The 27504-nt window shown below is 34.4% G+C and overlaps 4 protein-coding genes and 1 non-coding gene across 6 annotated transcripts; all 5 read right to left on the reverse strand.

The window, feature by feature from the left end:
- Positions 1-4583: 4583 nt before the first annotated feature.
- LOC101210343 (protein YIPF1 homolog) lies at positions 4584-8816 on the reverse strand. The gene is made up of 6 exons (XM_004138401.3): positions 8538-8816; positions 7634-7679; positions 7392-7475; positions 6133-6295; positions 5641-5914; positions 4584-5293 (listed from the first exon to the last, which is right to left on the reverse strand). Exons 1-6 carry the CDS (start codon positions 8589-8591, stop codon positions 5102-5104), a joined length of 813 nt encoding a protein of 270 aa, XP_004138449.1. The 5' UTR covers positions 8592-8816; the 3' UTR covers positions 4584-5101.
- Positions 8817-9016: 200 nt separating this feature from the next.
- TRNAV-CAC lies at positions 9017-9090 on the reverse strand. The gene has a single exon. It is a non-coding gene; the product is annotated as a tRNA-Val (tRNA).
- A 1205-nt stretch (positions 9091-10295) lies between these two features.
- LOC101210091 (protein NEDD1) lies at positions 10296-15918 on the reverse strand. The gene is made up of 10 exons (XM_004138400.3): positions 15434-15918; positions 15058-15170; positions 14591-14851; positions 14385-14489; positions 13779-13844; positions 13416-13637; positions 12526-13077; positions 11263-11886; positions 10905-11081; positions 10296-10809 (listed from the first exon to the last, which is right to left on the reverse strand). Exons 1-10 carry the CDS (start codon positions 15597-15599, stop codon positions 10696-10698), a joined length of 2400 nt encoding a protein of 799 aa, XP_004138448.1. The 5' UTR covers positions 15600-15918; the 3' UTR covers positions 10296-10695.
- Positions 15919-17104: 1186 nt separating this feature from the next.
- LOC101209848 (GRF1-interacting factor 3) lies at positions 17105-20682 on the reverse strand. The gene is made up of 5 exons (XM_004138399.3): positions 20318-20682; positions 19692-19799; positions 18974-19050; positions 18002-18086; positions 17105-17922 (listed from the first exon to the last, which is right to left on the reverse strand). The coding sequence occupies exons 2-5, from the start codon at positions 19767-19769 to the stop codon at positions 17509-17511; spliced, it is 654 nt and encodes a 217-aa protein (XP_004138447.1). The 5' UTR covers positions 19770-19799; positions 20318-20682; the 3' UTR covers positions 17105-17508.
- A 2490-nt stretch (positions 20683-23172) lies between these two features.
- Positions 23173-26862, reverse strand: LOC101209602 (serine/threonine-protein phosphatase PP1 isozyme 4). Of its 2 annotated transcripts, none has more exons than XM_011658093.2 (4): positions 26479-26862; positions 25141-25700; positions 24839-25033; positions 23173-23827 (listed from the first exon to the last, which is right to left on the reverse strand). In XM_011658093.2, the coding sequence occupies exons 1-3, from the start codon at positions 26678-26680 to the stop codon at positions 24875-24877; spliced, it is 921 nt and encodes a 306-aa protein (XP_011656395.1). In that variant the 5' UTR covers positions 26681-26862; the 3' UTR covers positions 23173-23827; positions 24839-24874. The 2 variants fall into 2 exon arrangements, with proteins under 2 accessions (XP_011656395.1, XP_004138446.1); XM_004138398.3 differs by having other exon boundaries at positions 23173-23811; positions 26479-26861.
- Between the last annotated feature and the right edge of the window lie 642 nt (positions 26863-27504).

Genomic DNA, 27504 nt, shown 5'->3' on the forward strand with positions numbered 1-27504 from the left:
GTCATCAAATATAAAATTCATTAAGAACTAAGTTCAGCCTTTTTATTTGCTTCAGGATGTCGTGCTAATCATTGTATCATAAGAATGGAACTCTTAGATATTCTTGCATGATTCTCTTCATATCAATTATAATAAGTTATTACCCATTGAACTTGTTTCTTAGGATCTTCAGTCTTTCAAGTTAGATTTACCTCACAAGTGACTCAATTGTCTATAAGCTTGAGTTGAATCACATTCTTTTTTAGGTTTTGAAAACATTCTCTCTAGCTAACTTTTTTGTCAAAGAATCGACCATGTTATCATCAATTCGTATATGATTCATTATTATTGCACCAGTAGTGAGAAACTCTCTAATGATATTGTGCTTCTTTTGTTGTTGTAATAACGGTTTTGAACTTCTGCAATAGCTACAATACTATCACAATGAATTAGTATGGCCAGTACCAGTATTTCCCATACAAGAATCTCTGATAACAAGCGTTGAAGCTTTCTTCACTAGCAATTGCTAGTGTTATCATTTTTTATTCCATTCTAGACTAGGCTAAAACAATACGTTTCTTGTATTTTCAAGCAACAACCTCTCCTGTTATATTGAAGATATAGTCACTTGTAGCCTTTGAGTCATCCGAGAGGGAGTTTCGATCAACATCGTTGTAACCTTCTAGAACAACGATTTTTTTTATTAAAGAAAATTTATAATGTAATCATAGTTTCTTGGTTTTCTTAAAGTATCTCATGACTCTTTCAACAACATTCCAGTTTATCTAAACTAGGTCTGCTAGTAAACCTACAATGTAATCCTACAACATAAACTATATATGCCTAGTGCAATCAGTAGCATATCTCAAACTGTATATGATACTCACATATTATGATTGGTTAACATTGTCTCAAGTGTCCTTGAATAGCTTAATACTAGGATTGTAGGATGTACAAGTTGGTTTGCTATCAAAGTAATTATATTTCTTTAAAATCTTCTCTATGTAATGTGATTGATCTAAAAAAATTTCCTTTTTAGATCTAGTGATTTTGATGCCTAATATTACATTAGCCTCTTCTAAGTCTTTCATGTCAAAATTTGCATACATAATTGATTTTACATCATTTATAATGTGCAAATTTGATCCAAAGGTTAACATGTCATCTACATATGAGTATATGATAGTAAAAAAGTCATTCTCATATTTACCGTGGATGCATTTATCACTCTCATTTGCTTTGAATTCCTTATGCATGATTAGATTATCAAACTTTCCATGTCATTGCTTAGGAGTTTGTTTTAAGCCATAGAGGAATTTATCTAGCCTTTTACAAACTTTAGACTCTTGACCATGAACTATGAAACCTTTGAGTTGTTCCATATAGATCTCTTCTTTTAAGTCATCATTTAGAAAAGCAGTTTTAACGTCCATTTGATGTACTAAGAGATTGTTCAGAGCAGCTATTTAAATTAACACTCTAATTGAGGTAAGTCTAGTTATTAGAGAGAATGTGTAAAAAAAGTTTATATTTTTTCTCTAGCTAAAGCCTTTCGTTACCGGTATAGCTTTATACTTGTGTACTGATCCATTAGGTTTGAGTTGTTTCTTATAACTCATTTACAACCTATTACTTTGCAACCAAAGGGTAGGTCAACTAGGTGTCAAGTCCTATTGGTTTCAAGAGAATCTATTTCATCATTAATACCTTCTTACCATAAGTTGGCATATACTTAAGATAAGACATCTTTTAGATCTTTAGGATATTCGTTTACATTGTACATTTCGAAGTCTTATCCAAAGTTTTTAGTGGTTCTCATGCTCTTGCTTCTTTTAAGTTCAAGATCTACTTCATTTTCTTGTTTTGGATCCTCACTAAAGGTAAATTACTAGAACTTGAACTCTGCTAGTCTTACTATTAAGACCCCCACTATTTCTATATTTAAAAGAAAATCTATCTCCAAATAAATGAGCATCATTTTATTTTATGATCATCTTATTTTTTAAATCAAAGAACCTATAGTCCTTATTGTTTCGAGGGTATCCTATAAAGACACACTCATATGCTCAACTAGCTAGTTTTCTTCTCTTAGGATCAATAATTCTAACACAGGCTAGAGAACCCCAAATTCTGAGATAAGAGAAGTTTTGCGTTTTATTTTTGAGGACTTCGTAAGGCGAAGTTGTATTATTTGTTTTAGGAATCCTATTAATTAAAGACATAACTAACTGTCTTAATTATTTCACCCCAACAAGATGGTGCTGCTCCTGAATCTAGTAAAATAGCATCTACTAACTCAGTTAGACTTCTATTTTTTCTTTCCACTATTTTCAGGAGAGTAAGATGCAATTTTTTCATGTATTATTCCTTTTGAGTTATAAAGCTCAGTAAAGGCAAAATAATTATATTTTGTTTCTTTATCACTACGAAGTCTCTTAATCTTCTTATTAAACTTATTTTCTACTTCAGTTACAAACACTTTGAACATGTTGAATGCATCACTTTCATTCTTAAGAAAATAAATAAAAGTGAAGTAAGAACAATCATCTTTAAAAGTTATAAAATACCTTTTGTTATTCCTAGTTATCATATCATCAAATTCACATGAATCAAAATGAATCCATTATAGAGGCTCAATTGTTACAAATTCATGTGAAGTCCTAGTTATCTTAGCTTGACTACAACATGCACATTTATCAAATTCATGCAAAGATAATTTAGGAATCATGCTTAACCTACTCATTCTGCTAGTTAATCTTTTATTTACATGACAAAGTCTAGCATGCCAAATATTAAAAGACGTTTCGTGGCTCTGCTCAGTATGCAAACAGTTATGGGATTGCTATGTGGTCCCAGGTTAAAACAGTCTACGTTCTTCGTTTTGAGCTAACCAGAATCAAACGAAAAACCAACACTCTAATGATAGTTGTTCGAGATTCAAAAGGAACAAAATAATAGAAAGATGAAGAATTTTTGGAAAGGGAGAGAATTTTTAAAAAAATGAGAAAACGCTTTGATTCGATTTGATGTTGAAATGAGAAGAAGGTACGACATATATAGTGGAGGTTCAAAAATTACTTAAGAAAAAACGTTTCAAAATTAAATTTAGCAAAAATATAAATCTATTATTATTTTATTCCTCCACACCTCATCAACCACCAATGCTTATTTGGAGATATTGACGAAACCACGTTTGTCTATCTTCTCACCCTCTCAAAAACTTGTATACTCCGTTTAAAGAAGATTGTAAGTTGTTTACTAAAATGCAAATTTGAATAAAATAATAATATTTTTTATTTAAAAAATTTTACATCAACCAAAAGTTTAATAGTAAAATTTGAAAGGAAGGAATTTGGTTGGTTTTGATACATTTGAAAAAAAATACGTATTGAAAATAACTTTTTCTGAAATCAGTAAGGAACCAATGGAGAAATGGCAGAAAGTGAAATATAATTGAACCGATATTTGAAAGGAACACGGTTATTGAGTTATTGGGAAGTGGAGAAGAAAAAAGTATTGATTTTCGATATCGAAATGTGGACACCATTTGGGGAATATATTCAATTTTGAAACGGCGGCAAGAAGCCTCAACCGTAGAGGATTCCACGTTTCTCAGAATAATGCCACAGTCAGCCGTGGTGGAGAGTCACAATCCAAATTCCAAAACCAAAATTAATTATTAAATAAATAAATTATTCTAAGTTTTTTTGTTTGGTTCATAATATATATTCTATTTAACTTGAATTTCTCTGATTTCTGAAAACTTTATTAAAATTCAGTATGTGTTTGATTTTCAAAACTAGTTTCAGATTTTGTTATTTAAAACAGTAAAAACTCTGAAGAACAATATTGGTATGTTTCCGCTAAATATAAATTTTGAATTCTAAATTTAAAAAATGCAAAATTATAATAAATGGAAATAAAAACGCTAAAAATACTCTACATTATAAGTAGGATACTTTATTGTCAACTAATGATAAAATATCAAACATAATTCAAACAATTGAAACCCTTAGTTTTTGAATTCCTCTTCCGTAGAGTAGCAATTTTATAAGTTTGAATTCGATCTTCACCCTAAATCTTATATAAATATCTAAATTGGACTCTCTAATTTAAATTATTCTAAAAAATGATTTGAGAGTCTAATTTCAATCATTATTAGTTTGAAAAAGGCTCAATCTTGTAATTGAAAACTTGAGGATGTTGCAACTAGAGATAGACTTTTTGCCATTGTTGCCAATAAATAAATATGTTTGAATGGGAATGAAAAACCAAAAGGTTCAAAAGCCAAGAGGGCCCCAGTTCCAGGCTGCTGGCTGCTGGTGCTGGGAGTCGTAAGGATCAAGAATAAAAAAATCGGGTCTCTCATCTGTAAAGAATCTCATAATATTTTAGATCCAATTGCACATATTTTATTTTGACCCTGTTTTTGAAAACAGTTTCTAGTGGTTTTTGAATTCGTTTGTCAGATGCTCGTTTACACAAATCTGGCCAATCCAGAGTGGAAATCTTGCACAATGGTTACCCACATCTGCCATCAGAAAATGACCATTAATATAGATTGGCTAAGAAACTCAAAAAAATCAAAATACATACTCCATCCATTCATCCAGCGAAAGCCAACAAAATCCATCATTTCCATTAATTCTTCATGCAATGAAGTAAAAGGTTTAAAAAGGTGGCGTGCCTTTCCAAGTTGTATTCAAATTCAATCACATCACATCAACGATTGAAGTACAGTCTTTTAAGAACTATTTACAATGACATCCGTGTTTGAGTGGAATACTACGATGAAAATTTATGATGAAAAGTGAAATAAACAGGATTTCACTATCCTCAAACAATATTCATGATGAGGGAATGCCATCTGCGAACTCTGCAAACAAAACCGTGGGCTAGTTAGAGATTGTTGTTGTGATAAAATGATCAATTCCAAGCATAAAAACTATCGACTTTGATGTTTTCTTTCTGTTGGTCCTTCGCGATTCATCACACAAGTTACAGGGACCGAGAACTTCCAACACCAACCAAGGGGAAACCAATCTTTAGTTAAGATGGCAACACTCAAGAAACAAAGCTAAGGGATATGGTTCCACAACCGCAAAAGCTGGAGTGAGCTTGCTCAAGGAAAGAACCACACTTTGATGAAGATTGCCAAAGCCATTTGCAAGAAAAATGCAGCAATTATCAGAACCGAAAGATCATTTCCGTCGATATAGGCCCTCAGGTTCAAGGAAACAAAACTTGCTGAGGCAGCACCAGAAAGGAGTATAATGAACCACCGCAGAATTTCAACCGGAATGAGCAACAGAAACTAGAAAAGAAAAAGAGATATATAAATCATGCAGTTATATTGCCCATCAAAATGGAACTTTGCTGACTAAAACTTATGCATGTCCTCTGGAAATGAAAATTGATCACATCTAGTCTTTGGAACAGATTATTCTTATATGCTCATTGCAATATCCACTGAGCTATGAATACCAGAAATTCAAAATATATGAAAGTAAATGAAGTAAAAAAGAAACTTAAGTATCAAAACAAGAAAAAGGCAAAGATTTTTTTTATAAAAAAAGTCAAATTCTGTAAAATCATCTATGGAATTGTATCTAATGGATAAAAGAATAGAACAAAATTGGAGTAGAGATTCCAGAAGCTTACAGATGCCAAAATAAAAATGAACAGAGAGTATCCCCACAAGCACCAAAACCTTATGAGGCTAGAATTTGATCCCAAGTACTGAAGTGAAAAGTAAAATGCCATGGGCACCACGATCGCATAACCGTAAACAGACCCAGCAGCCACATTCATATAGCTGACATCAAAACTCCATGCAGCACCTTGATCACTTCGCTTTTGCATGAGGTAGGTTGCACAGTTTCCAAGTGCCGCAAGTACAAATACCAATGTAGTGGTGATCCACACAAGCCCATATCTAAGTCATAGCAAAATCCAACAAAAGGAGTTTGAAAATCCACTTAGTTTCAAAAACAAGATCAACTTCCATACAAAATTCTCGAATGATCAAGCAGGGAGGCACATAAATTTAAAAGAGAATAAAAGTACCAAAAGGTAGGACTGAAAAGCTCACAGATAATCCCATAACCATCAAAGAGTAAAATCATCAAGGTTAAGAAAGGAAAAAAAACTCACAAATCAGGGTTTGCATCGATCTTGCTAGAAAAATCTCCACCAATGGGATACAACGAACTAATCAATCTATTCATGACGATGTCTGTATCCACATTGAAATATTGACTGTAAGATGATACACTAAACACCCCCTTCCAGTCATTTGATGGTTGCTGATGAGAATCTGCAATTTAAGTAAATAGAGTCAATTGTATGGTTCACCAAAGAAAAAAAAATGAATCTCATACAAAAATGAATGCTTGACAGAGACTGGATCTTCATTCTTCAGGAACCCTATAATGTGGCATCCAATTTCTTGGAATAGGGTTTACGTTCTAATATCCAAAAACCTGCTATGTGCTATCCATCCTGTGTCTGGGGTTTGAAACTAGAAGGGCGGCTTCAAACTTAGATTCAAGAGCCTTGTACCACAATGCTAAATAAATGTAAACACATCTGGTAGTCATGATACACAGACATTTTTCAACCTTGATAGTCAAAAGATACCAAGAAAATACAATCCTTTTTCTATTGAAATCCAAGAGTGTTATTGTCAGTTTTATGCGCACCTTGACTAAGCTCATAGGTTGACCTAGCAATATTTTGGTGCCAAAAAAACTAGTAGGTTATTACATCCTCGGCAGATGGCTATCATGAATTGAACCCATCTCCTTTAAGTCCTTTACTATACACATGGCCCTTATTGACCATTAGGCCAACTCATGATAGTTACAACAAAGAAAATCTCAAACACAAAGGCTATGATTGATTAGTAGAAACAAACACATCTCGATCCCATATAAGTTTCAAGTTTTGCTTTTAGTATGTCCAAAACTAGCTAGTAGAAGAAATGAACTGATTTAATTTTTTAAAGAATGGATCCACATGTACACGGGAAAAATATAATATTGATTTTTTTTACATTCGTGAGTGCCAAGGCTAGCGTACACGCACCTCAAGTAATCTCACACGACAACCTGCCTAATCTTACAACAACTTGGTGTCAAGGAAACTCATAGAAAATTGATGCCAAGGTAGGTTGGTCACCATGGATTGAACACATAACCTCTTAGATAGTTATGGAGACTATGTCTCATTTTCAACCACTAGGCCAACTCATAATGGTTAAGAATGTAATATTGAATTGTTAAAAGATTAGTACAGTAGAAACCCCTAGTTGAGAAAAGCAAAGGAAAATTAGACGAATAATCTCTATTTGTTATTGTCACCAATTAAACTACTATCATAACATGCTATCCTAAAGTACATGACCAGCATACCACTTGGGCTTTCAAGAGTTTGATAACCTCTCCCTCTGTCTCCTCCATTAGTTGGGGGAAATGTCTGCATAATTGCTTCTGGTGCTGCATTATAATTAAAAACCATTCCTTAGAGATGAAATATAAATTTGTTTAGGTGAAATTAAATAGTTAGATAGAATAGTTTTATTGGGTGCAGTTAATAATTGAAAACCAAAATGAAATAAGATTACTAAGAAGAAGATAATGAAACTTGTTCTTACTTTCATGCTCTGTACCACTTTTCTCAATCTCTTCATTGATTACAGCCTATCGATCCACCAAAAAAAAGGACAATATAAATATATGTAGACAAAGAAGCTTGGAAAACGAAGAGAAGGTTAAAGAAGGCCATAAATTTGAAAAATAAAGTAACTAGAACACGGTAACATTTAAGCACACAAGGATTTAAGGTAACCAAGAAATAATTTTAAAAAAAACTTCTGTTATTGTACTAGAATACTATCGTTGGTTTGCTTCTTAAGCATAATAAGCCCTAAGGGTGAGAGATTCAATGCATACGTGCTAAAATACCAGATCCCCTCAATGATTATAATAACATTGAGTCTCCCTTATCATCAAAATGGATTTTGAACCTTCTAAACTCAGGAGGGGGGGGGGGACCGGTTCTTCATATTTCAACTACAAATAAACATGCCAACAGCCAACATATTGCAAAAGGCATCATTCAGAAGACGCAACTGGAATTAGCAAAACATATTTCCCTCTTAAATAGTAGAAATACTGCACTCATATTCAACAATAATCACGAATGCTCGTTTTATAGGTGCCACCAAAGAAAAGAAAAAAAAAAATTTAAATCACCAATAATATCTTGATTGAACTCCACACTAATTAGCAAAGAAAAATCTCGATGGCCTCAAAAAAACAGTACTCCATTTTCCTTTTACTTACGATGAATTCTCAAAAATACCATGACATGCAGGCAAAAAACCACCAAACAAAGCAAAAAAACACATGACGAAAGTGTAATGACGAAACTGCAACAGATCACATTGCGAAGCAGATCAATCATCGCGAAATTCTTAATACAAATAAGAGGTCAACTTAAGAAGTAGATATAAATAAAGGAAGAAGGAGGGAAAAGGGTCTGAGAAAAGTACGTACAGGGACTGAGCCAAGCAAATGGCTAGTAGGAAGATTTGTGTAGGTTTCATCCATGGAGGAAACAATAAAGCACCAAAAGGAGAAAAGGGTGGAACACCAAAAGGAAGAGGAAAAGTGAAATTGTTAACTGAGATCAGAAATTCATCGAAGGTAGGAATGGATGAGGGATTGACTGAGATGGAATGTTTTGGGTTTGAGCCCTAATGTTTGATCATTTTCTTCGAATGGAAGTCACAGAGCTCATGGAGACATGGTCACACGGAGGAGTGACGACGTTGAAGTTGAACGCCAGTGGAGGCCATCATGCGTAACCCACGTGCCTTCTTTACGCCATTAGGCCTGCACGTTTACACACATGCCAAAACAAATGGGCTGGAAATGGGCCACAACATATTAGCTTTTTCGGCCTTTTTAGAGCCCATTATTATTTCATGATCTTGAGAATGAGACAGATTTACCCCTTGGATAAAAAAAGTAGTTGTCTGAGCCCGGGTTCGAACCGGGGACCTCTAGTGTGTGAGACTAGCGTGATAACCAACTACACCACCCAGACCAATTGATGCTTAAAAAGATTATTGAATATATTTATTATGTATTTAAGAAAATCAGTAGAAGCTTAAGAGTAATTGATGATGAAATCAGCATAAGTTCTTTTTCTTAACCCGTTGGAGAAGGCTTTTATAATTTGTTTCAATGGGACTTTTTTTTGATGAATATACTTGCACATCAGCAATGAATTATCTCCAATAAAAAATCAATATTCAACAATCAAAATGTATAACAAACAGAATAATTATCAACTTAGAAAATCCAAACATTTTTCTTTGAATGTAAATGGGGTTGAGGAATTTGAATCCCCATCCTTAATACAAATATTTTTAGTTCAGCTCCTATTGAGTTCAATAACAATGAAAAGGTGGGAGATTTAGGAGACGACATTGTGTTTAGAGTGTAGATTTTTTATTTTGAATTATAATAGTTTCTATTGTTTGAAGTATAAACGATTTTAGTTTAAGAAAAAAATAGTAAACATTATGGTAAAGATTAAAAGAAAATGGATCTACAATAGTAAAAATTGTAACAAATAGTATAACAAATGAAGAATTTGAAATATGTTGAATGTAGCTAGTTAGAGATAATAGCAAGATATGATTATTATAATCCTTGCCCCAAACATCTCTAATGACTAAAATCTTTTAAATGCTATTAAATACAATGTTAGGTGAATTAAGGTGGAATTGATATTCTTTGTTCCTCAAAGCTTATACACTTCAAATTAAGTGCAAAAATAATATGTTCATCTTTTAAGCTTGAACTATCCTGAACATCAAATAATTTATCAAACAGCTCGCTATGGAAAAATTTGCATCGATATAAACGATGCTTAGCATTAGTTACTCTTAAAATGAGAGGTTTAAATCTCTGGTACCCGTGTGCTAAAAGAGATCAAGAAATCTGTGATGATAAGCCCCATAACACAGAAGCTTTAAGTAATTGGGAAATCAAACCAAATAATCCTTAGGAACAAGAGTGATTAGTAAAGATTCTGAAGCAAATATGCTGGAGTTCCATATTTACATCTTGAAAGGGAAGCCCAAATATGGTCAGTAGAGTTGTGAACTTGCAGCTGCTCTCTGCTCGACTTGGTACGATTTTTATGCATTCTGATGACCCATTTCTGCTTACTCAGAGATAATATAGTTGTTTTTTCTTCAGAGAAATATAAATGTAAGTGTTTACCAAGACACCAAAATGATATCAAAAGAAGCCTACAACTCAGCTGGCAAGCACGATGACATATTCATGATACTATACTCAATGAGAATGTTCAGATCTGTTACACTTACACATCCATTAGTAAATTCTCATATTTCAGTGGTGGACTAGATGGAGATGCTAAAAAGGAAACTTGAACTGTACCAAAAAAAGCTCAGGGAAATGCATTTACTATCTCTGCTGCTAAATGAATACACTCGGTGGTTATATAGACTAAGAAATACAATATTCCTTTGATGAACTGACAATCATATTTCTGTACACGTTCAAGAAAAGGCTAAGAAAAAAAGCAAGAAAACCATCCACCTGCGCAGGGAGCAACAAAATGGCCAAGAGCACACTGAAAGAAAGACAAACCCCAATAATAAATGTGTAGAAACTCCTACGATCCAAGCAAATCTCGAAGCTGCTGGTTTTCTTTCCTTAGAGACTTGACCTCTTTTATTAGCTCAGCTTGATTTTCCAAAATGGTACTCGTCACACTTGACATTTCCATCTGTGCAAAGATTTTGGGATATAAATGAGACAAAACTCAAGCAAAGGAAGTGTAATATGACAAAACGCTGTTTGGTGACATCTGAAATAAAGTACCTCCTGCATATGAAACTGTCTCAGAATCTCTAAATGAAGGTTCCTCATGTCGTCATGTATGGATCTCTGAAATGAGTCCAGAGTTTCTTCCAAAGTGCGTTGAAAAAGCTGAAGTGTAAACGAATTGCCTTGCTGGGCATCTGACTGCAATGGCTTTTGTGGTTGCAACAATCCTCCCTGCCACAGATAGTAAGATCAGAGACCAACATTTTCCATTTTAAGTTCACAGCATTCATGCAAGAAACCCCATAAAAATGTGTAATTAAAAAGCAATGAAATGTAGACAACAAAGTTAAAAGTCGGGAGTCATGCACATCATATTAAAGCATGTAATAAGGAAGAGTATTCGTATTTGTACATTCATTGCTGGAGGAATCCCAGATTCCGTGACAGACAATGTATCAAACTTTGCTAAGTTATTCAGAACCTCTTCCCTAGTCTCAGAACCTAATTTCTTTGTTTTTGGTGACCCCGCTGGAAGGCCATCACTGAAAGATGAGGTGGTGCTTAACCTCTCCGCATATGTAGAAAATCTGCGAGGCAAGGTCATAGTTGAGGGCCTAGGTGAATCTGTGTTGCTCAGTCCAATGTTTACTCTGGTACCAAGAGATAAAGATGCGGCAGTAGTAGAAAAGTGTTCAGGAATTGACAATGAAACCTCCTGCGAGGTTGCATCCTTTGTGCGCAAATTTGGGTAGCTGAAATTCAAATTAGTCAAGGAAGTGATGCTGCTTTGGCTAATTGACGAGGACGGATCTTGTAATCCAGAAATCATTGAACTTGACGTCTGACTACTTGAACTTGAAGCCAACATCCCAAAACGTGACGGCAAAGTCATTGGCTGCCTCAGTTGGGCAAATTTTTCAGATAATTTCTCGCCACCCCAAGCTTCCGGAGGAGTAATGGATGAGTCTTCATTCTTAGAATTTACGGTTGGAGCAGGAGTAGAGCCCAACTGTCCTGAAGAAGATCGGATATCATCCTGCAAAAAAATCAAATGTTGAGGATTAAAACCGCCATTTCTCATGCTGTGCAGCTGTGACCCCAAATGAAAGCTCTCGCCAGAATTTATTGGTTCAATCAAAAGAGCCTGAAGTCAAACCTCAAATGTGAAGAATAAACGTATGCTTCTCAATATATGCTAACAAATATCACCATATTCCTTCATACGACTAGTGTGTAACACATGTTTATTGAGCTGAAAAGTGTCAGAGTAGCCGAAGACATGTTGGACAAAGACACGTTCCCATACTAAAGTTGCCTCTTGAGAAACTATTATCAATTAGTTTGAATCTATTATACCATGTAGGTCCGTTGTTAGTTTTGTTGAACATTTGGTTTACCACCATCGAGATGAATGTGTAATCAAGAAATTTATGACATAATTTCCATCACTTGCGTGAGTAATAATATAACGGGGCCTAAGATTGTACCTCAATCATCAGCACTATGAATATCTAGCCTTCCATATCTCGAAACTATAGAGCAATACAGATTGCTGAAAGGTGATCTAGGATTCTGAGTACGACACGCACAATGGGTACTTGTTATAGCACAGTATCTGGTAGATCTTTCTCATTAATTATTGAATATAAAAAATAGTTAAAGAGATTAACAACACCTGTTTTGAAGATGAAGATTTCCAATTAAATATTGGATGATCACTTGCCCCATCCTCAATAGAAGAGAACCTTCTACTCGATGAAGGAAACAACATAGATAGAGGCTTTTTGTCAAATGGATTATCCTTCTTCGATCCATTATGATCATCCCACAGCTTATCTAGTGACGGTGTGATTGGCTGAACATCCACAAGAGGAGAAAAAACCTCCATATCATCCTTGAAGTTGTAACTGGAGCGAGGAGCATGTAATCTGGCTAAGGCTAAGCTTCCCCCAGATCGCAAATGGCTACGAAGTGGTGTTTCCTCTGCAGTTGAGAATGAGCTGGAAGTTTCAGTCAGTGAAGCTTCAAAAGTTGAACCTGAACGGCCAGGATTCCGAGAACCAGATGTTGCAGATAGAGGACCGGTGGACGTGGTCACAGATGGAAGTGGGTCAGGCATGAGAATTGAGTCTTCAATGGCACCCCCCAAAAGAGCAACCTCAGCAGTGCAATTGCTTTCATTTACAATTACAGGCTTTAACCTCTGCCATGATAAACTTGTAACTGCCTGAATTGTACTGCAAATAATTAGTAAAGCTAGCATGCAATTAATACTGAGTACGAATAATAGTGAAAATGAGCGAGAGAAATGAGATTGAGCCAGAGTGGTCGAACTTAATAAGCTCATGAACAAATGAAAAAATTTCAATGGCTATTTGCAATTTCTCTTAACATGATATGTATTGCAGAAAAAAATAGAAAAAAAAAGATGATGAAATTGATGGAGAAAATTGATTCATGAGCCTACAGCATGCAATGTCACTTAACCGTAAAGAAAAAAAGTCCAACAAAGTAGTACCAACTTAGGGATCAGACAAGGATTCTGTAAGACACTGGGGGAAATACCTCTGAACTACTATAAGCACGAAGAACAATGTATGGCTCTGGTTTCCCACGAACATCATAGAAAACCACGCGCCCATTGCTTGTTCCAGCAGCAAGTATCAAACCATCATCTCTGAAAGCCATTGATGAGAAGGGTGCTTCATAAGCAATGAAAGAAGATGGTCTCCTTGATCCTGAGTCGTAAGTGTACAACTTCTTATCCAGCCCAACGCTAGCAAAACTCTGTAATCAGAAAAAATAATTAAGTGATTTTACAAGTATGGACAAACCTCTCACCCTAAGAAGTTGTTTCTTCCACAAATCATAAAATTTAAAATATACTTGAGCAAGATATCACGGATAAATCACAAATAAGAATGAGACCTTATCATTAGATGGTGAGAAGCCAATACCAGCCGTTGGTGCAGAATGTTGTTTCTGCCAAGAAATCTAAACAAGACCAGAAGTATGCAACTCCATTATGGCAACAAAGTTCATGAACTAAAGGTTATTGTGAAACATAAAATCCAAAGAATAGAATGAAATATAACGAGGCATGCTAAATTAAATTAAAGCCATTGATTATGGTTAGAACCTTAAAACAAAATATTATATTTCGTACTAGAAGGCAAATAAAAGGATTTAAGAAGTTACTCGTACTTCCAAGTACTGAATAGAAGATTCTATTTCAAAATTCTGAGAAGACATCCATTAACAAATATCGACCATTCTTACCACACCCAAGAAAAAAAAAATCAAGGCAACGGAAATTTCATTTTTGTCCCCCTGATCCATCTAGGAATTGTTTGGGTAGGTTTTAAAGATCCTCTGGAAAAAAGTCCTTACGAATAGCAAAAGAAACCATAATCAAAACAGAATCTATCCATTTATTGAAGACTTACACGAAATATAATACCTCCAAGTCAATTTTTTATATTTTATGGATAAGTAACAAGTCATGATATTTACAACAAGATAGACGAGCCAAACCTTAGGGTTGCGTCCAGTTGTATCCCATAGGTGTACAGTTCCATCATCACCTGCAGTCACCAAAAGATGTCTGCTAGTACGAGAATAGTCAAGCACCCTCAATACCTGGTCTTAAAAGCCATCAGAAAAGACAATTAATTGGAAAATCAGATCATCTGACTCTATAAATCTTAAAAATTAAACAGCATGCAATAAACTTCGACAACCTGTTCATTGGGGTCTTTAAGTTCAGCAGCCCTAGCACCTGATGCAAGATTGTGAAGTATAAGATCCCCACTAAGACTGATTGAAGCAAGGTGCTCGTCTTTGCAATTGTACATAGCTCCTGTTATAGTATTCGTATGTCCTCTCAACCACTTTATACATCGTTTTCTTTGCAAATCCCATATTCTAACAACATGACCACTCCCTCCAGTACACATGTACCTAGATACCTTGTTGCCGAAACTTATGGAAAATATAGACTCCTGTAGAAAAGTTTAGGCAAGTAGAAAGTAAGCAATCAAACATCACTTGCCATACATCATCGAAAAATAAAATAAATATGTACAGCATTACTTATTCAACCATCAGGATTATGCAAAAAAAACATCCCAACAGTTTCTTAAGCTCCTAATATCAAAATATAAAAGAATAGAAATAAGATATTACTGCAATAAAGCAAGCAACTGACCTCTATGTTATCTCCACTATCAGTACCAGCAATTGGAATGGTTCCCATACTCTGACCATTCTTCCGCCACAAGGAGATCTTCTTATCATCACCAGCACTGGCCACTACCAAATCTGCAAAAACGAAAACCCAGTTGAATGTAGAGAGAAAACAGAACCACCATCATCTTAATAGTAAAATATAAAAACTTACACGTGATGATAACAAAAACAACCGTACATCACTCACATAGGTCCTAAAAAATTTAATTCATACGAAAAACCAAAAACAAAACTTCCATTTTCTATGAAAACGCAAAATGGGTATACAAGAAACGTTAAAAATTAAAACAATTCCTCGATGAATCAAGAAGTAAGAAAGAATTTAAGCAACTCACTGGTATGATTCCACTTCACAGAATTAACTTGGTAACCCGGGGAAGGAGTGTAGCTCAAAGTGCAGGGATCACCCAGATCGTTGGAATGAACAGAAACATCAAAAAGTTTAACAGTATCTCCAGCACTAGCAGCCAGTAATGCCATTGATGGATCCCCAGAATTCATGGCTTATCCCTGCAAAACGAAGCGTTTGAAACAGAATCTAGAGGAGCCACCAACCCCCCCTCCAATTACCGAGAATATAGAAGAAATCGGAAATTACTATTCTCGGAAGAAAGGGGATAGCAAATTTCAAGAACAACGGATTAGCGAAATGGGAAATGGAATTTTCACATTGTGTATTTCATTTTTCACTCGAACTCAACAAACCCTCTTTTCCATTTCTTTTTTTTTTTTAAAGAAAATTATTAATTTTTTTCCCCTTCTTTTCCCTCTTTTTGCCCTTCTGGCGATGGAGAAACCCTACGAGTAGACGCCGGAAAGAGAGAGGGATCGAAATTTAAATAAAAGGATGAGTAATAAATTGGGCGCCATTTTAATACATAAATTAAATTGAGTATATATTTCCAGTTATTTCACAAATCTCTAATTTTTCAATTTCCTTTTAACTTTACCCTTTTCAGATATTATATTATATTATAAGCTGTTTTATTTTTTACCCATTTATTTTATTATACATTAATTTTCTCTTCTAATGTCCCACGTTGTACTAAAAGTAAATTCACTTTTGTTCTCTTATTTTAATTTGTTTTTCCAAGTTACCATGTAATTGATGGTCTAATTAATTCATCATATGTCCAATATCTAAAATACTATTTCCTTATTAATTTCCTCTAATTAATGTAGGAGTTGGCATATGGTTAAAATTGATAATAATTTTCTTAAAAAACGTTCAATCAACTATGTTCAGCAACCTTATATTTAATATTTTATTAGTTTTCTTGGATTTCAATTATTGTAGAATGAAGCATGTTGTCTCATTTATATTAGTCATGTATATAAACTACAGTACAACTAATGCGAGGTTCACATTCTAGGCTTGAACTCATTGGTGTAAAGATTTACTAGTAAGAAAAAAGAAATGCATAATCTGTTGTTGATGTGTTTATATTGCCTAGTGAATAGTGCATAATTAATATTTTGTAAAGTCAATACTTCATTTTGTTATTCACTTTTCCCAACCTGGTTATAATTTCTTTATATTATTGATCTATATACACTACTCTATTTATACAAGAACATAGTCAACTCAACTCATATGAATTTGTACTATTAATCTGAGATTTCAATCATCCACCTAACATATTAATTAAAGGAAAGAGAAAAGGGAAGAGGGAAAATTCCCATTTTATGGATAGAGCCAGGCGTCCACATAATTTGTACTAAGGCTGTTGCTGGGATTCGTGCAAACAGTTGCAATAATACAAATCCGAACATTTATAATCTTTTTTCTTTCATGATTGTAAGATCATTGTGATTGACTCCCAATGTTTGGAGTGTCAGTTCATCATTTCATCAACATCACTCTTCAATCTTCAAAGAGAAGCTGAAATCAAGTACACAGTACAAAAAAAACAACATTTATGAATTCAACCTGTGGATTTAACAACCATTGTGCTTTGGTTTGCTTGTAGACACCTGCCACAAGCACCCACTCCAAACAAACATTGTTGGACAACTTTCCTTTGCATTCAAAAGTTTGAGGTCAGTTATAAAGAGCCAACTGCTAGAAACCATCCAGTAGAATTATATTATAACTAATCCTACTGATCTTTCCCAAGTTGTTTACAAAATGAGATAAAAGTGCAAGTACTGGTCAAGACCAGTCTACCACTAACTCTCTTCAAACTACATCTGCCTAATATTGCCAAGCATGGAGTTTAACTGCATACCAAGACTCTTACAACACATACACAACTTACCTAAATATTCTGCTTATAAACTAAAACAATTGAGAACTTTGGTTTTTCTTTACTCAACCTACTAATATCACCACAGCATGGAAGCTCTATTGTACGAAGCACCTACTATTAACAAGCCACACATGGATGTGGGAACCAGCCATAAGGCTATGTTACTTAGCTTCCTCACCATCACCACCACCGCCCCGACCACCAGCTGCACTTCCCTGACCATCGGTGCCTGCACCCCCCACATCAGCGGAGTCTTGCTTGCCACTTCCACGACCATCAGTTTGCCCTGAACTTCGAGGAGGGCCACCAGCACTAGCACCTCCAAGGGTACTTTCAGTGTGATGTGGGTGGTGCATGCCATTGTTAGCACCACCAATAGGTCTTAGTCCCATTTGCCCTTGCATTGCTTGCTGGTGTTGTTGGTGTAGTTGCTGCTGTGGATCTTGTAATTGATGGGGGTTGCCAAACTGCAATGGAACTTTTGGAGGGAAAAGTCCCGATTGCTGAGCCATTATAGCTGCCTGAGGGTGTTGCATATAATAACCCCCTTGCTGCATAGCAGGATGGGGAGCCATCTGACCATTCCAACATATGTAAGACAGACTATATTTTGTTATGAAATTAGCAGAAACTGAGGCCTAGTTATTAACCAACCTGTGGAGGCATGGCCGGTGCCTGTGGCTGGGCATCAGCAATTGCAGCTAAATACATCAAATTCTTCTGAAGTTGAGCTTGGTACCTATTTAAATAATCAAATTAACTCTCAGCTCTCAGGTACAATACTGTGTACACTACAGGTACATAGGGATGAAATTGTCCTTGAGTAAAATGCATCATATTGTGAAAATTTAAAGCCACGTATTAAAAATAGTTTTAGGAAATGCAACACTTCAGTAGTTCATAAAACCACACAAGCGCATAGAGACAGCAAAGGATGTAGATTATGTAACCCTTGACTCCAGATATTCACAAAAACAATACATTGTATCAATTCCGAAATACATACCCAATTATAAAGAACAGAAGTCCATAATAAGTCCACATCCTTATTTTATTTTATTTTTAAATGGCAACAACACTTTTCATGAAAAGCGACTATTGCTCAAATTACAAAGACATGAGAAATGCTCGAAAATGAAAACACATAATTAGTAGCAAGATTTAAACTGCACCCATAGACACCTCCAGCTCTTAAACACCAAGATACACCATCCTTACTTTTAAATAACATGCATGGTAAATTATTATTATTATTATTATTATTTGGGTAAGAAGCTGAACTTTCATTGAAAAAATGCAAGGGTGCAAGAAGCACAAAAAACATGTCCCCAAAAACAGGAATCCAACACTTACCAAACAAAGGATTTTAGTCCAAAAGAACAAGATAAATGTTATAATTACAAAATTGTCCAGTGACGAACTCCCAAACAGAAGTGTTAAACCTTCTCTCTAGACTTCTTCACATCCTAAAAATCCTACGTTATTAGGAGTAGGATTATAGATTATGAGAAACACAGGAAAAAAGATAATAATCAATGCAACTTTGTGGGCTCCATTGGTGTTGGGATGTAACATTTCAAGAATCAACACCACGCACAACAATGTGTAGAGAGAGGGGTAACTTACTGAGCACATTCAGCTAGTTTCCCCAGATTTTGGTTGTCCAGTATGGCCAATATCAACTTTTTGTTCTCATCAAGATACTGCATGCAGTTGAAACCATTCATTGTTGATAACTTCAACTCAAATGTCTTAACAAGGATCTATTGTGGAGCAGCTAAATCTAAATTCATATTAGTTAATTTTAATAAACACCTACACTTCAAACATCCAGAGACAAAATGAACATAAAAAGAAGTTCAAATCTTATGCAAAAGAGGAAGCAAATGTGATGAAAAGCTCTCCAATCCACAATTGAAACAAAAGGAAAAATCCACAAAATTTTAATAAAACACAGCATTACCCAGCTCCAATATCAAATTTGCACCATCAGTCCAGCACATTAGTCCTCGAAACATGTTTCCAACAGAACACTACCTTATCATTTTCAATTCTTAATCAAAAACTCCAATTCAACATTGTTCTTTTTATGAATCGCATTAATTCCCAAAGGCCTGCTTTATTTGGTTCTTTCCATCAGCAAACATTTGGTCATTAATTTTCATGTTGAAGCTATTAACTTATCAAGCATAAAAGCATGTTTCTTTCAAAATCACATCCAATGTCATAACAAAGTTTCATGAAATCAAACGCACCACCGAAGGGAGCAGTCACTTCAATACCATATGAAAAAAAGAAAAAAGACGTTTGAGTAAGAAGTAAAGAAGAAATAGACAGAGCGTGCCTTTTGTATCTGCTCGGTGGTGATATTGGTGGGGGGAAATGAAGGCATCATGGGCATCATTTGCGGTGGTTGCTGCATCTTTGGCTTTCCTGAATGTGAACCTTAGCCCTACCTCTCAGAAAAGTAATTTCCCAAATCAGAAGAGATTGAGAAGATAAAGGAAGACCCAAAAGCAAGAAGAAAGAGAATCTGCTACATTAAAATAGATTTCTGAGGTTGTACCCCCTGTTTGGAACCCCTGAATCGGTCAAAATCTGTTTCTAGCTCTACCCCATAAGCGTTTTATTTTTTATTTATATCCAGCCAATTCATATGCAATCGTCTCCCTATGATATTTCAAACCCATCGACAGTTCAATCAAACTCGAACCTAATATTAATTTTCTATTTTGTTGATAAGAATGATATGTTTTGTTCATTTTTATTCATTATCTTTTTCTCTAATCTGTAAGATATACATTCTTAGTATTATATTTTCATTTAGGTTAGTAGAACATCTATTGGAAAAGAAATCATCATCATCAACAACAACAACAAAAAATTGTTCGTGATTTTATTTTCCGTGAGTGAAAGAGAATAGACCACCAACATAACCCAGAAAAACAAAACAAAAACAGAAAATAAAACCTTGGGATCTGAAAAACAAGCAGCGGTCGCGCGATCTCACAAACGGCGCGGTTTGGGGGCTGAACCGCAGTGTTCGGGACAAAAATGAACGGAGATAAGTCTGATAGGTGAAAGTCAAGAGAGTATGAGAGGAAGGTGGCGGCTACGACTCCGTGGAAAGGCTGAGACTACGGGAGCTTCAACGACGGCGTGCAGGTTGCGACGGGCGGCGGACGGGGGTGCTGATAACGGGAGGAAAAGAGACGACTGACTGAACGTGAAATAGGGTTTAGAAAGAAAAAAAGAAGAAGAAGAGTTCAATCAGTGCTGCGTACGGAGAACAACAAAATATAAGAAAAGGCCAAAAGGAATATAGAAATTAGAAATTAGAATGCAGGTTTTTGTTCATTTCAAGAAAAGAAAATATATATATTGGTTTGGTACAAACAAAGCCTTCATTTCATTCATTTTTTACTCTCTCACACTTACATTTGATGAAAATAAAATTACCTTACAGAATATGAGATTAATAAATTATCAAAATAATATGGTCAGAGTTAAAATAATTTAAAGGATATGGCATCAAAAAGAAAGATTAATGAAGAAAAATGGCAGAGAAATAAATGAAGAAAAGTGAAGAGAGGATAAGAAGAAGATTAAATAATAAAATTAATAATTGAAAGAATGAAAAGAAAAAAAAAAAAAAAAAAGGAGTTTTTGATTTTGCATATGGAGTTTGTTGTTTCACCAAACTCAAGACGACGACTAGATTTGATTTGCTCTCACTGTTTCAACTATCACTTGGGCCCGACCCAATACCATTTAGGCATTTATTTTATTCTTTTCTTTTTTTTTTCTCAATAACAGTACCATTTTTCGACTAAGCAAATATAAGAGAAGGTAAAGAATGATTCTCTTACAACGTTGATAATAGTTAGACTCAATCATCATATCTATCACATTAACTAGTTAGATGAACCTGTGTATATGTATTTATGTTGCACTACAAGTATACATCTAATGAGTGGAATTGTTATAATCATTGATTTTCTAATCGGTTTGCTAGTAAATGCACCTCTACTCACAGTACATACCTTCGTATTTATTATACATCCTCTACTTCCAAGTTGTTAAAATTTATTTAAAATCTTTATATAATCATTTCTAGGTTGAAGATATGTTCTTACCATGAATCATTATTATAGTTGTTTGTATGAGATTATTCTGTCTTAATAGGTAAGAATATAGTGACATTTAAGTGCATTTTAAGTTGTATTGTTTACTTTTAAGCTCTACTGCTCAAAAGAAGAAAAAACAAGCTAAAAAATTGTTGAGTATAGTTCATAAAGATCAGTATAATCCATAATGCATTCAAGTTTTTTTTTTTAAATAGAAAATATATAGTAATTTTGGTGTTTTCCTTTTCTGTAGCATTAAATATCATTAAAACAAGTAGGTACGTACTTGTTTATTTTATTTTGGATAATTGTTAGTTTGGTACGAGAGGTCAGCTCGAGTGAACGAACTATTAGCAGGTACTTTTTGGTCTAGTGGGTCAATAATAGCTATATCGATACTAAATTAGATGAAATTAGTTAAAGCTAAAGTGGTAGGTGGACACCTAACAATCAATCTATGATGTAGCATTCTGTCAATTTATTTGTAATTAAATGTACTAAGGTTAGATAGTTTCTTTATAATTTGGTTTCAATTTTTTCACAAATATATTAGGAAAGAAAAAATAAACGACATTTCAAAGGCAATGGAAAAACAACTCTATACAAATCAAGATTGTATCTTCTCCTCAAACAAAACACACAAACTTTTGTTACAAAGCCTTCCACTAGTCGTTACTTGTGCTTAAACAAGTTTGAAACATGCTTATTTTGTTATTCCTTATTGTTCGAACAAACTACACAACTTAGACATCAAATACACACCATAAAAAAATAAGGAAACAAACAATGACAAAAACCAATCAAATACAGAAATAAGGACACATTTAATTTAATTTAACTTTAAGATTTTTAGAAAGTGGAATTTAATGAAAATTATTAAAAAAAAATATGAATGTTGAAAATCGTGAATAATCAGACAGAACAACTAAATAAGATAGAGAACAACGAAATAAGAAAGAGAGTTGAGAAAATTGTTAAAATGGTATGAGTTTTCCATTACAAATCAAATATAAAATATTGAATCGAACCTGAATTTTTAATTACATTACAAACTCATTACATTATAGGTCACTACCTAAACAATAAGTGTATAATTTTAAAAAAAATAAAAGGGTTTGAGGATCACTTAAAAAAGTGTGTTTTAAACCATTTAATCAAGGTAGTTTGAATAAGAACTAGAACACACAACTTCAAAACAATAATAAGAAAAGAGCTTTAGTAATGCTACGAAAAGAGCCTATTTGACCTTAAGAAGCCCAAAGCCGCCCCTATTATAGTTTTAATTATCTCAAATCAATGGTTTTATTCATAACAATCACAGAGATTTCATTCTCTCTCTCTTTTTGTTTCCATACAGTAATATAAGGAACAACATCAAATCATTATACACAACATCAACGATCCATGAAAAGTGGACCATATGAATTATAATTGATGAATATATTCCCTATTTATTTTGAGAGCTAGAACCAGCCACTCTTTATCAAAAAGTTCGAATTTTTAATTAAACCCATCGACTTCTTGTTGGGATCTATTCTTAAAATCAATCAATGGATATATCCACGTCTCATCTTCAACATCAAGCTCAGCCTACTGATGGGCAGCAAAACATACAAGAAAGCTTCAATTAAAGAAAGAATGAAAGAATTGCACTTCATCATCAAAGGCCAAGAAGAAAGGCAGAGGCCAATGATTGAATTTGTTACCAACACCAATCTATAATCTATAAACATAAATACCATATCCCTTTCGATGTAGAAACTCAAGTTCTTGTTACCAGAAGACCGAAAAGACGGTCCTGATTCTCAATCATATACATATGGGACCATCTAATTCCAAACAAAAAAAAAAAAAAAAAAAAAAAAAACAGAAAGAGAGATGGGAAAAACTCGGATGAACGATGCTAAATCCAGCAGGAAATTTGGCAAAGTTTGGCAAAATGCTACTGGAGCTTGAGAAAAATGTGAAGAAATCTTGAGGAGATGATTGAACCAATATGTTGAACAAAGTGAGAAGTTGGTCTATGGGTTGCCAAAGCAATTATACACATCAAACGTGCAGCAAATTTAGTACAACGGATGTGAAGAAAAAGTGAAAATTTAGAAGTTTCTGCCTGTCTTTGGTCATCCATTCATCTTCGTGCAGTATTCTTCACTTTCCATTTTGAATACCTCCCCCCTACTCACTTAACCATCAAAATGAAAATGGAAACAAAAAGAAAAGGGAAAGAAAGAAAGAAAAAAAACGTAGCACCATTGTTCTTCACTTCACAGATACAATAACATGTTGAAGCTTTGCAATCTTCTACAACTACTTTTTCCAGAGAAATAGAAATGCCTGCATGAAATGTTTTCTAAATCAAATTCAGATTGCGAAGGACCAGCTAGCACAGCATGAACAATTAATGTTTCTTTACCAAATCCAAAAAATGCAGACCAAAGTCTTGAGAAAACTATAGAATCAGTAAAGCCAGGCCATTCATCTTCAAGGCACAAACAAGTTTCGCCAACCTCTTAAACTTGTAATTCATCATAGAAATGCTCCAGAAAGAAACTAATGTTCTAGAAGAGAGAAACTGATAAGAAAAATACCGAAGGGAAGTAGCATGACAAAAAATTTCGCCACTCCTTGACCCGTAAGAAAGATAAGAAGTAATCTTCTATTATTTAAAGTTTACCATCTCTCTCTCACTCACCCACATAATCTAAAACAACCACCCTTCTATTGGGAGCAATAAAACGAACGACAATGATCAGGGGAATTGACAATTGCGGGCAACACAGCAGGACGCTAGAATTTATTGTTATTTGATTTCAGTATAAATAAAGGTACAGTATGTACGAGAAGGGTGCAAGTAAATATATGAATAAAATGTGTGCCTATATCTTTGACGTTTTGTACATTTTCCCATGGAGTTCACAAATCCTTTAGTGTCAACAACTCAGCAAAACAAATCTTGAAATTTACAAAGGTAAGGCATCCTATCCAAACAATTCCACAGTTAGGACACTAACAAATAAAAAAAAATCAACGCAAGATCTAACTTTTATTAAGACAAATATATATCAGCTCTTCCATATTACTGAAGAAAAAATCATTTCTAATTGCGAGATAAACAGTGCAATCCAAATTAGCAATTCACTTAACTTACAAAACAAAAGCAGTGTATCTTACAATATTTTGTTGGAATTCGCAAGATCATTAAACAGAAACCAGGAATTTTCTTTTACTTCAATTCCATATCAAAATTTATATCAAGCTAAACCAAAAGAAATGGCATAAGAAGACAAAACGTGTGAACCAATTTGGAAAAAACACACAACAGATTAATTTATGAGGAAAAAAGTGAAACATTTCAGCTGACCTTGGTTAAAGACTAATGATAGTTAACCTGCAACCATCACCTATGTGAAGATGACAGAATCTGGAAAGAGCACATCAAGTTTTCATCAACACTCATCATTGCACCAGCATTATCAAATTCACCACAATAGTTGGGGGCTGAGAATATTGTGACAAGTTGCTTGTCAGCAAAAAATTCATAACCATCCTCCACAACCTAGGTAAAAAATCACACCAGAATGAGGAACAGCAGCAATAAGTCACAGGAATAAACTATAACAATCGAAAAGCAAAAGAGGAAGGGGAAGAAGAAGCAGCAACCACCTGATGAGCACGGCATATGAGATCCAGGTCGTGCTTGGCTAAAAACTCTTCCACCTTATCAGGACCAAAGGTGTAAGAGACTCCTCTATCATTCATCCCCCACCCTCGAACATCCCGACAAGGATCTGACCAAAGCAAATCACACAGCAAACCAGTGTCTGGGATAGGGGTTGGCCTGCCTAAGTTTCTTATTAGATCCAAATTTGTAAGATCCGGGGAGAGACCACCATGCATGCACAAAATTTTTTCATCAATAAGAGCAGCCACAGGAAGACAGTTAAAACAATCAGTAAACACCTTCCAGAGTCTCACATTAAACCGTCGCTTACATTCATCATAAAACCCGTATATCCTATTAATTGAGGCGCATTCATGGTTTCCTCTTAAAAGGAAAAAATTCTCAGGGTACTTTATCTTATAGGCAAGCAATAGACATATTGTTTCTAAGCTCTGCTTGCCACGGTCCACATAGTCCCCTAAAAACAGATAATTGGCACTTGGAGGAAAACCTCCATACTCAAAGAGCCTTAGTAAATCACTATACTGTCCATGAATGTCACCTGAATATTGAAACAGTACACAAGATTAGAAGACAACTCCAAAACACTAACTAAGATCATCAATTAATATGAAACTCGTATATATATATATATATATATACACTCAAAGCCCTAGTCCAAAGTCAATTGCCAAACTTATATTGAACTCTTATCAGAAACCCCCTTCTGTTAAATACTTAAATATTCTCTTACAGAGACAAAAAGGGAGGTGGAAATAACATTTTGAATTAAAAGGTAAAACACTGTGATATCAATTGAATTCAGGTTTTAAAAATACTAGATGACCATGCCATTTCAAAACACCACTTCCAGCTAATTGAAAGAACATTACAACGAGAACAAAGAAAATCAGAGTAAATTTATTAAGGAGAACGATAAGATTAATAAAAGCAGGATAATATATATTTTCTTACGGCCTGATAAATCTGTTTAAAGTTAAACCATTCCATAAAGTTCCATCTGAAAATAATAAAAGACCATATTCATGCTCTCTTTCTAAAACCTAGAATGAGAGAATTTTCCATTTCACATTTCTCTACAAACCAAAATCAGCACAAGCTCAGAAATGTAGTTACCCAAATAACAACAACAACAAAACTAAAAACAAATCAGAACATCAAATGCATGAACCAAGACAACGAAGAACAGCGGAAAGCGTAGAAAGATACAAACTTCCAACCTAATCCCATCAGCAGTTAACGATGAAACAAAAAGAACAAAAAATGAAAAGACAAAAAAAAGAAAAAAAGAAAAGGAAAGAAAAATGAAAAGAGCATACCACAAATTTTAACAGGGGCTTCGAGCTCGAGCAAATTGGGTTGCTGAATAAAAATCTCTCTGGAAGCAGCACAAAGTTGTTTGATCTCATTCTCTGATAACTGAACCTGTTTCCCAGGACGAGAGGAGCGGACTTCGGTGAGGCGCCGGATTATGTCGTCGAGTACAGCGGGTTCAATACTTGTTTGTCCTTGAGAAGCCATTAGGATTAAAGATTATCGGATCCTCTTCCCAAAAAGATTACAGAGAAACCCTAGTAATCGAAGAACCCCAAAACCAACAACAACTCGATTAACACAAATTTTCTTTCTTTCTCTCTTTATTTATTTTCTTTTCTTTCCCGGTCCTCTCTTTGCGGACTTCTATTCTATGTTTATTATTTCTTTCTCTATTCTTTCTCTCTCTCTCAAATATAATAAAATAATTATAAAAGACTTTTCTCGGAACGTGAAAGGTATTAAAATAATATTATTTTTATCCATGTCAAATATTATTATTATTATTATATAGTTAATATATTGACGTCCTACGTGGTGGTGGAGCCACAACGGCGTCGTCTCTTCATTTAAAGTGCTTTCATTAAATTTCTCAAAAGCCAACGCACTCTATTCAATTTTTCATTTTTTACACTATACTTTTTGTTTCACAATTTATTTTCCATTTCTTAAACTAAACAAACAAACTTCCATTCATTCAAAATAAATCATAATAACAATTTATTATCATTTCAAATACGTACATTTTTTTATTAGTACATCCACCTTAGTATAAGATTAGAAAACTCTAACTACGGATATTAATATTTTGCAAGTCACTTTATTTTTTCATTTACTCTAAATTCACCCATCTAACTTCTAATTTCAAGATTAATAATATATTTTCCAGTGGTCCTACTAATAGTTTTCAAACAATACGGTGTCTATTCTTTATAATTAATATGTAGGAGTTTTAGAATTAATAGGTGTATCCTACAAATCCAACCTTCTTAATACACATATATATAAAGAACAATTTATACATATGGGTT

Source organism: Cucumis sativus, chromosome 6 (genome assembly GCF_000004075.3).
Source record: "Cucumis sativus cultivar 9930 chromosome 6, Cucumber_9930_V3, whole genome shotgun sequence".
Classification (NCBI taxonomy): domain Eukaryota; kingdom Viridiplantae; phylum Streptophyta; class Magnoliopsida; order Cucurbitales; family Cucurbitaceae; genus Cucumis; species Cucumis sativus.

What these genes read in the sequence shown, in the direction of transcription:
- LOC101210343 (XM_004138401.3), bottom strand. Translation starts at nt 8,591, where the DNA reads ATGGATGAAACCTACACAAATCTTCCTACTAGCCATTTGCTTGGCTCA. An exon ending in ATTTGCTTGGCTCAGTCCCT is followed by an intron (nt 7,680 to 8,537) that starts GTACGTACTTTT and finishes GTGGATCGATAG; the next exon opens with GCTGTAATCAATGAAGAGAT. An exon ending in TCATTTTTATTTTGGCATCT is followed by an intron (nt 5,294 to 5,640) that starts GTAAGCTTCTGG and finishes TTTCTTTTCTAG; the next exon opens with TTTCTGTTGCTCATTCCGGT.
- LOC101210091 (XM_004138400.3), bottom strand. Translation starts at nt 15,599, where the DNA reads ATGAATTCTGGGGATCCATCAATGGCATTACTGGCTGCTAGTGCTGGA. An exon ending in TTAAAGACCCCAATGAACAG is followed by an intron (nt 14,490 to 14,590) that starts GTTGTCGAAGTT and finishes TTTTAAGACCAG; the next exon opens with GTATTGAGGGTGCTTGACTA. An exon ending in CAACTGGACGCAACCCTAAG is followed by an intron (nt 13,845 to 14,384) that starts GTTTGGCTCGTC and finishes GGTCTTGTTTAG; the next exon opens with ATTTCTTGGCAGAAACAACA.
- LOC101209848 (XM_004138399.3), bottom strand. Translation starts at nt 19,769, where the DNA reads ATGCAGCAACCACCGCAAATGATGCCCATGATGCCTTCATTTCCCCCC. An exon ending in CCACCGAGCAGATACAAAAG is followed by an intron (nt 19,051 to 19,691) that starts GCACGCTCTGTC and finishes AACTGCATGCAG; the next exon opens with TATCTTGATGAGAACAAAAA. An exon ending in CACCGGCCATGCCTCCACAG is followed by an intron (nt 17,923 to 18,001) that starts GTTGGTTAATAA and finishes TGGAATGGTCAG; the next exon opens with ATGGCTCCCCATCCTGCTAT.
- LOC101209602 (XM_011658093.2), bottom strand. Translation starts at nt 26,680, where the DNA reads ATGGCTTCTCAAGGACAAACAAGTATTGAACCCGCTGTACTCGACGAC. An exon ending in AGCCCCTGTTAAAATTTGTG is followed by an intron (nt 25,701 to 26,478) that starts GTATGCTCTTTT and finishes TTCAATATTCAG; the next exon opens with GTGACATTCATGGACAGTAT. An exon ending in TCATATGCCGTGCTCATCAG is followed by an intron (nt 25,034 to 25,140) that starts GTGGTTGCTGCT and finishes TTTTTTACCTAG; the next exon opens with GTTGTGGAGGATGGTTATGA.